Source organism: Miniopterus natalensis, chromosome 4 (assembly GCF_054644295.1).
Source record: "Miniopterus natalensis isolate mMinNat1 chromosome 4, mMinNat1.hap1, whole genome shotgun sequence".
Lineage (NCBI taxonomy): Eukaryota > Metazoa > Chordata > Mammalia > Chiroptera > Miniopteridae > Miniopterus > Miniopterus natalensis.
Window position 1 is genome coordinate 61,212,118 of NC_142084.1, and position 8,741 is coordinate 61,220,858.

The 8,741-nt window shown below is 54.2% G+C and overlaps 1 protein-coding gene across 1 annotated transcript; it reads left to right on the forward strand.

The window, feature by feature from the left end:
* Positions 1-2,348: 2,348 nt before the first annotated feature.
* Positions 2,349-4,337, forward strand: CFD (complement factor D). The gene is made up of 5 exons (XM_087815983.1): positions 2,349-2,406; positions 2,941-3,097; positions 3,195-3,339; positions 3,502-3,759; positions 4,176-4,337. The coding sequence occupies exons 1-5, from the start codon at positions 2,349-2,351 to the stop codon at positions 4,335-4,337; spliced, it is 780 nt and encodes a 259-aa protein (XP_087672109.1).
* The last annotated feature ends 4,404 nt before the right edge of the window (positions 4,338-8,741 follow it).

The window sequence follows — 8,741 nt, forward strand, 5'->3', positions numbered from 1 at the left end:
CCAGTCACCGCACCTCACCTGCCTCTGGCCAGGCCCATCCCATGGTGCATTATGCAGCATCTGGCACAATAAAACCCTCTCTGTTTTGTAGAATATGTCCCTTGGTTGTGTACTTGGAGATTGAAAGCATTCAGGAGAGTGTCTTGGGCATCTCACGAATATGCTGCCACCAGGTGGCAGCAAAAACAGGGCATTGGGGTAAGAAGTTCCTTCCCCTCCTGCCACAAAAGGATGCCAGTTGCTGTTTCCAGTTTCCCTCCTGTAAAACCCATTTATACACGATTAAGTTAGAGTTACAGGTGGTTATGACACAAAGCATTGTAGCAGGTGTTTGTTGAGTGCTTACCAGGTGCAGGAATCATTCTGTCTTTGCAAGCGTTGGCTCATCTGGAGCTCTCTCCAGCCCTTGAGGCAGGTCCCATCAGTGCCACATATTACAGATAAGAATGTGGAGGTGCAGAGAAGTGAAGCCACTCTCAGGAGCCTGAGTTCGGGTCCCAGCTCTGACGTTGGGTAACTTGGTTGCTGTCTCTGAACCTGTTTCCCTGTGGGGAGGAGTGAGGTGCTGGCTGGGAAGGGTGCAACCAGGGGTTGGGGTTTCGCTGGGTAACAGAAACAAGCCCTCCCCCATCTCCCTAGCCTTTTGCTCTGACAAGTGGGGAGGAGCAGAGCAGAAGATTCCCAAGGCATCCCCCAGCCTCGCTGGAAGTTGCTGCCCCCGGAGGGCATCACTGACTCATACCCCTCTTCTGCCTTCCTGGGCCCGGGAAGGAGCTCTCTGGGGCCACCGGTAGAAACAACAGACATGGCCTCTGCCATCATGCAGCTTACAGTCTGATGATGGGGGAGGAAATAGTCACCCAAGCAAAAAAACAAATGAGAGTAGTAACAACGGGTAACGCCCCGCCACACACATACCCTGAGTTTGGGATAAATCTCCTTTTCTTCTCTGTTCCCTGGCCCCAAATCCCCTCCCTCTGGAGCTCAGCCACCTCGGTCCCCCTCAGGGCTTTTGCCTTAGCTGTTTCCTCTGCCTGCCTGCTCTTCCTGTAGGCTGTTCCCTTTGCTAGCCCCCACTCTGCGCCAAGTGCCAGCTGCTCAGAAAGGTGACCAGCTGCCCTCCTTTTTCAATTTAATTCTATACCCAGGCGGTCTTCCATTGTCCACACAGCATCTGGATACGTTCAGGGTTATTTATTGAACTGCCCCATCTTCCTGGGTCATTTCCAAATTTTGTTGCAATTTTGAACATTCTTACATAATCTGGACTCAATATCCTCATGGGCTTTCATTCAGAACTTCTGATTTTAATAGGGAAACATGTTAGGATCTAGCAGATCACATTTGTTATTTTCTATTCTTTTCTGTATGTATGAAATAATCTACTGTGAGGAGAAAAAAAAGAGGGGAAAGTTTTGTGCACTGTTCCTACTGGGGATGTTCAAAGTCCACCCCACCCTTCTGGTCCCAGCACCTGCCACCCTTCTACTCTTCAGAATCTGCCATTGTGGTGGTTGGTTTGGGAGGGGGCATGTGATCCAAGCTCAGCCAGTCAGAGGCAGCCTGGAGACATTGACTGGAGTGATGGAGCATTGGGGGAGGAACCCACTGGGCCACTGGGCTGAGTCTGGGGTTCCTGGGGTCACAACAGGGGAGCCTAGTAAGGAGAGAGGCCATCAAGGAGGAAGAGAGAAACCAGAGGCAAAGACCTGACTGACATTGTTCAAAGTGCCTGGATCAAGCCACACCTGAAGGCAGACCCTGAACTTTCCATTTAAATTTCCTTATTGAAGGCACAGTTTTTTCAGCTGCCCCTATATACCACCTTTCTAACATTCTACTTGTTGGGGCCCCAGAGCCACAGCAATGGGGACAAGGGTGTAGGGTGACCTTACTCCCACCCCCACTCAAATTTCTCTCCAAGTTGGAGGAGGAGGACAAATAAGGGAGGTGCAGAAAAAAAACGAGGAAGTGGGTTGTTTACAAATTGTGGCCTCCAGCTGCTGTTGCGAAACTTGAGGGCTGGAAAGACACTTAGGAGATTGGGCTGGGGGGCTGGAGTTCTTCATCCTTCTGCTCTGCTCCTGCATCCTGAGGGGTTGCTCCCCACACTAGGGCCACCCCTGGGCCAGGTACACAGGAGCAGGAGGCATCCCCTCATGGTGCAAAGTCCAGCAGGAGATAATTCCACCCTGATGAGGGTGGAAGCAGACTGGCGTGCTCCCCTTTACCCAGCTGGGCAATTTGCCTATTGGACAGATAGGGCCAGTTGGAGCCGCCCCAACTTCCACTCTCATAAGAGTGCCTCAGGGCCCCTCCTTGGTCAGTACTGAGGCCACAGCAGCATCATGGCAGACCTCTCAGTGCGCCTGGCGGCTCTAATCCTCCTAGGAGTGGCCCTATGCGGTAAGAGTAGACCTGGGACTGGGGTGACAGCAGGGGGTCAACAGTCTGCAGGGTAGTCAGCCAAGGGGCTCCCTGAATCAAGCAGGACTGTCCCCCAGCCCTACTAGGTAGGCAGAAAGGGGGCAGTGCCCAGGTGAATGGAGGGCTCTGAAAGTCCAGGAATTCTCAAAACTTGGATCTGAAATGCAAGCTTTCCCCAGAGCGAGAACATGCAGTTTTACACTGGAAACTGGCGGCCTGCATGTTCAGCAGCTGGCAGGAGTGTTGGTTTGGTCTATCCTTTTTTTCTTATGTTTAAATCAAAGCTGTTAGGTTCAGTGTATAGAATGGAATTTACCCCAGACCCCACCACTCCCTGTTGTTCCCAGGACCCCTCAGCGCCCCAGGCATCTAAGTTTGTGACCCTGGGATGTGGGGCTCCAGTGATGGAATACCAAGTCTGAAGGGGGCTGGAGTGACCTGAGGGGTGGGGGGCCTCTCAGGGCTGGGTTGTAGTCATTCGTGGAGTCCTCACGCCCATCTCCCTACACCCAGCGGCGCAGCCCCGCGGCCGGATCCTGGGCGGGAGCGAGTCCAAGGCCCACCAGCGGCCCTACATGGCCTCGGTGCAGGTGAACGGCACACACGTGTGCGGCGGCTTCCTGGTGTCTGAGCAGTGGGTGCTGAGCGCAGCGCACTGCCTGGAAGACGTGTGAGTGGTGGCGGTGGTGGCAGGGGCGGACACAGCAGGGGTGGGATTGGGTTGGGGTGCGGCTGTGGATCTGACGTGGACCCCGCCCCACGCCCAGGACCAACGAGACGGTGCAGGTGCTCCTGGGCGCGCACTCGCTGTCGCAACCCGAGCCATCCAAGCACCTGTACGACGTGCTCCGAGCCGTGCCTCACCCTGACAGCCGCCCCGATACGATCGACCACGACCTCCTTCTACTGCAGGTGGGCCAAACCTGGCCGCACTCCCCCTGCCGCATGCACCCCTCCACCCCGCGACCCCCAGCTCTGATGCCCGCCTCCCCCCACCCGGTCCCACAGTCTAGCCACAGCTCCTCCTGCTAAATGCTCCCCTGCAACCCTGACGCCCGCGTCCCCCCACCCCAGCTGTCTGAGAATGCCACCCTGGGCCCCGCCGTGAAGCCCCTGCCCTGGCAGCGCGAGGACCGCGACGTGGCGGCCGGCACGCTCTGCGACGTGGCCGGTTGGGGCGTCGTCAGCCACACCGGCCGCCGGCCCGACCGCCTGCAGTACTTGCTCCTGCCCGTGATGGACCGCGCCACCTGCAACCTGCGCGTGTACCACGACGGTACCATCACCGAGCGCATGATGTGCGCCGAGAGCAACCGCCGGGACAGCTGCAAGGTGCGGGGTGGGGCGGGGCGGGAGGCGCGACAGCGCCGGAAGGGAGGCCGATGGGGCGGGGCCTCCGGAAGGTGCGCCCGCGCAGGCGGGGCCTGGGGGCGGGGCCAGTGGCTGGGCGGGGCGGGAGGGGCGACTGCGCGGGAAGGGAGGCCGATGGGGCGGGGCCTCCGGAAGGTGCGCCCGCGCAGGCGGGGCCTGGGCGCGGGGCCAGTGGGTGGGCGGGGCGTTGAAGCCTGGGGGCGGAGCTGAGGGCAAGGGAGGGAGGGCCTTGGCCGATGGGCCCTGAGGAGATGGACACGCCGGGTCCGGTCGGCCCGCGGGAGGAGCGGGAACTGCAGTGTCCGAGCCTCGAGGTGACACTGAGGGCGTGGGGGCTTGTGCGGGTGAAACCCCCCTCACGGCCCTGTCCCACATAGGGCGACTCCGGGGGCCCACTGGTGTGCGACGGCGTGGCCGAGGGCGTGGTCACCTCGGGATCCCGCGTGTGCGGCAACCGCAAGAAGCCGGGTATCTACACTCGAGTGGGGAGCTATGCGTCCTGGATCGACAGTGTGATGGCCGGAGGCGTGGCTGCCTGAGGAGAGCCTGAGGGGCGGGGTCACTAGGAGCAATAGTTTCACTCCTGCATCCCGGCAGACTTTATGTTTTATTTTTTCTCTTTCGTTTATTCATTTGTTTTTGTATTTGTTTTAAGATTCCACATATAAGTGAACTCATATGGCATTTGTCTTTCTCTGTCTGATTTACTTCACTTAGCATAACACCCTCTAGGTCCATCCATGCTGGTGCAATTAAGGTTTCATTCTTACCCTAGCCAGTCTGGCTGAGAGGTTAGAGCTTCGGGCCATGGGCTGAAGGGTCTCGGTTAGATTCTGGTCAAGGGCATGTACCTCCGTGGCAGGCTCCATCCCCGCCCTGGTTGGGGCGTGGGCGGGAGCGGGATTCAACCAATCCATGTGTCTCTTTCATTGATGTTTCTCTCTCACTCTTTCTCTCCCCCTTCCACTCTGAGAAGCAATGGGAAAAATATCCTCAGGTGAGGATTTAAAAAAAGGGGGGGTTGTATGGAAAGTAACCTCTTAGGGTGATTTGATTACAAATTCCTAAGTGGACAGGTCATGGTGAGTAGTAAAGCCCCAGGCCTATAACTTCTTTAGTGAAAGGTTTTAATCCAGCCCTGTCCATTGTTCTTGGGACTCTGAATTCTTTACCAGGAAAATTACTTATCTTTTTCTGGAGATCTTTCTTGTTTCTTCAGTTGAGATATATTCTGCCATTTAATTTTGTTTAATCTCTGTGTTTGTTTATATCCATTAGACGAAATAGCTGTCTCTACCAGTCTTGATAAAATGGCCTGGTGTAGAAGCAGCCTCTGTATAGTCAGCATGAGCCCAGAGGTTTTGGGAAGCTGGTGGGAGCTGAAGGTGTTTGGGGCACTGGCCCACTGAGCTGGAGTGGCTCCAGGTGGGGAGGCCAGGTGAGTGTGGTGAGGCCCTGTTGATCCTGCTTAGTTTCTTTGTTCAGAGCAACCTTGTAGGTAGACCAAAGCCCCTGGATAGAGCCCCTACTGCCCTAAAGAGGTAGAGGGGATGTAAACAATGGCACTCAGGGCCCCTCTGATCCAGTCATCGGTAGAGTTTCTGCAGTTTGCTCTCCAATCTTCTCTATATGTTCTCTCTCCTGTTTGCCCTTTAGAAAGTGGTCTGGCATAGAAGCAACTTCTGTGTAGGTGTTATGTGCAGGTTTTGTAGTTTAGGAAGTTGGTTGGAGCTGGGCAGGCATAACACTTGGGGCTCTGGCCTGTGGACCTGAGTGACTCCTTGGCAGGGAGGCTAGGTGCTCATGGTGACACCCTGTTGTTCCTTTGTTTGGAAGCAAAAGGCCCCAGGCAGTGTAGCTGGGAACCTGCTGTGCTGACCTTGAAGGCCAAATCCCTTGAATAGAGCTCCTGCCACCCTATGGTTCTGTCTCTTTCTCACTTGCTGTTCGGAAGCTGTTCATTCAGTCATCAATTAGATGAGTTCAGCTGCTCCCTATGCTGCTGCCATCTTGAGCACACACTGCATGACTGAGGCAAGCCAGACCCGGGGTGGTAGAATCTGCAAACATAAGTATGTGCACCAGTAATGCGGTGCCAGAAGGTGACAGGAGGGCTGAAAGGTGGTAACCCTGGTTCGGGGGGAACTTGGGGTGGGGTTAGTGAGGTAAAAGTGGGGAGACCTGACACCCTTCATGAGGAGCTGAAGTTGCCAGGCGCCTCTCCATGCCTCAGCCACATGGTGATGTCCTTACTCCTCTCTACCAGTCTAGAGGACACCTGAAACCCTGGGAGGGCCCACATGGGGGTGTCGCCTTGGTCTTGCTAATGTCCAGCTCTCCTTTTGCTTCCCAAGTGGAATGTGAGGGCCTGTATGTGCAAGACCCTGCTCTGGGCTGAGATTTAAGTGTACAGAGACTCTAAAGTTGTGCTCTTGCCCGGCCAGGCGTGGCTCAGCGGTTGAGTGTCGACCTGGGATCCAGGCGATCGGCGTTCAATTCCTGGTCAGGGCACATGCCCAGGTTGCGGGCTGCAGCCGATCAATGACTCTCTCATCATTGGTGTTTCTATCTCTCTCTCTCTCTCCCTCTCCTTTCCTCTCTCTGAAATCAATAAAGATATATTAAAGTTGTGCTCTTATGATCATGTCACAAATTGGGAAACAGGCTCGGAGATCCTCAGGTCACACAGAAGCTCCGGGGCAAAGTCTGGATTTGAACCCAGAGCCATTGTGCTTGCATTCATAGGCATTCCCTGAGCTGAGAGGGTCATAGAAAGAGATTGATGGGTGTCCCTGAGCAGCCGTACAGCTCTGCCACCCCAGACTCACTGCCCTCCGTCTGGGCAATGACAGGGAGGTGACAGGGCAGAACCCAGACCCCAAGGCCCTGTGCCCTTTCTCCTGCCTGGATGAGGGACCATTGAGGCCTAGCACCTACAAGGCCCCACGAATTAAGCCTAATCCCCAAAGAGTGTTCACGACTTCCCTTTTGATGAAAAAGAGACATAAGGTCTGAAAGGTGAAGTCATGTGTCCCACTGGGGATTGGGAAGTTGGAATTGGAACCTGTGGGAGGGTATTGTTTTTGTACCATGGCACATTAATTTATACACAAGCATTTATTGAGCTCCTCCTGTGTGCCTGGCCCTGGGCTGGGTGCAGCAGACAGAGCTAACTCCCAGTCCTGCTCATAAGAACTGGTCACATATTCCATTGCACCGGACCTAACTCATTTAGGCTTTCCTATGACAGGTGTGAGGTTCTCCTTAGTATGCTCATGAATTTTGTGTGTAAGAAATTGTGCACATTTGAATAAGGGGAGCGAGAGACATAATTGCTAGTCATTCAGCATCAAAGACTCAGTCACTCAATAGGTATTTCCTGAATGAAATGATGATACCAGGAAGTGGCTTTGAAATGGTTCAGTTTGGGGAGGGAGGAGGGTGACTATATTTAACAAATAAAAATACAGGTTGGCTAATTAAATGAGACTTTCAGAAAACAAATACATTTTATACTAATAAGTATATCCCATGTGACATTTGGGGCAGACTTATATTAAGAAAATATTCATTGTTCATCTGAAATTCACTGGGCATCCTGCCTTTTATCTGACAACACTGGTAGGGGTTACAGATAAAACTGGTCTGCTCCCTGTCTGTGGGCTGATGACTGATGAAGCTGGGCTAGACTTTCTCTACCTGGAGGGTGGGATGGAGGGAGGTGGAGGGGGGACACAGCCTTAGGGGTGTCACAGGAGGTGCACACGCATCCTGTGGTCAACGGGAGCCACAGAAGTTTCGGAGATGGTTTGGGAGGAAGAGGTGGATTATGAGTGGTGGAAGGCTAGAGGCCTGGGAGCACCATGGACACTAAATGAAGAGAAGGAATGGGTGTCTTCCAAGACCAAGGCACGGGCTCCAATCTTTCAGCAGCTGCGGCCCTGTTTTCCTTGTCTATAATGAAGGCCCAAGGTCACTGGCTCCAAGGAGGCTATGAGGACTCAGTAGGGCACAGAGAACATGTGCAGCTTGATGCGCTGAATGGCCTCTTCCTGTAACAGTGTCATTGTTGATCCCAGAGGCAGGAACTATGAACTGTGTAAACACTCATGGGCAACATGATGCCCCCAGGTGGGGAACAGGTTGGGGCGTAACAGGACATCTTGATCCACTGAATCTCCCCCTTCAACATTCATTCCAGGAAGCCCATGGCAGGTGGGCCACCCCATGTGCCAATAAGCCAATGCTCCTGGGCAGCCTGGTACATTTTGCCTATTGGGCCTGCACAGCAATTTACAAGATATTCTGGTGGCCTGCTGCAAAACAAACTACCTGAACTTGGTGACATAGAGCCACTATGTCACTTATGCTCAGCTTCTGCTGGTTGGGAATCAAGAAGCTGGTGGTTTATCCATTCTTCACCATGTCCAGGTGACCTGGGGTCACATGTAGGCATCTTCGCTCCCCTTGGGCCTGGGCTGGGGAGACTCCGGGTAGGTATGTGGTCAAACAAGGTGCAGATGACATGACTGTAAAAGGACGAGTCTTTAATCTCCATTCACCTCAACACATAGATGGCATCAAGGTGGAGTTATGGGTGAGGTTTGGGTGGGACAGACCCAGGGAAACACTTTTGTGGAGGAAAGGCCTTGTTCCTACTCCCCAAAGAGCCATGAATCTGTTCCTAATTCTGAGTTAGAACAAATGATTTACAGACATTTCCTCCACTGGCTCATGATGGCTCCATCCCTGGGTAGTGACCCCTTATCCAGGTCTACCTCCTGCAGGGGGACTGCCTTGGGAGTTCCCATTTCACTAAGGGGCAGTGGGTGGTGGCAGCCAGGAGCCCACCCACTTGGCCAAGGGCCAGCTTCCCTGTCCCTTTCCAGTCCTGACCCAGGAGCCTCAAGTCCCTGTGGAAAGCACCAATTAGACCACACTGA

Coding starts and splice junctions, on each gene's coding strand:
- CFD (XM_087815983.1), top strand. CDS start 2,349: ATGGCAGACCTCTCAGTGCGCCTGGCGGCTCTAATCCTCCTAGGAGTG. Junction 2,407..2,940: donor CCTAGGAGTGGCCCTATGCG/GTAAGAGTAGAC, acceptor CCCTACACCCAG/CGGCGCAGCCCCGCGGCCGG. Junction 3,340..3,501: donor ACGACCTCCTTCTACTGCAG/GTGGGCCAAACC, acceptor CCCCCACCCCAG/CTGTCTGAGAATGCCACCCT.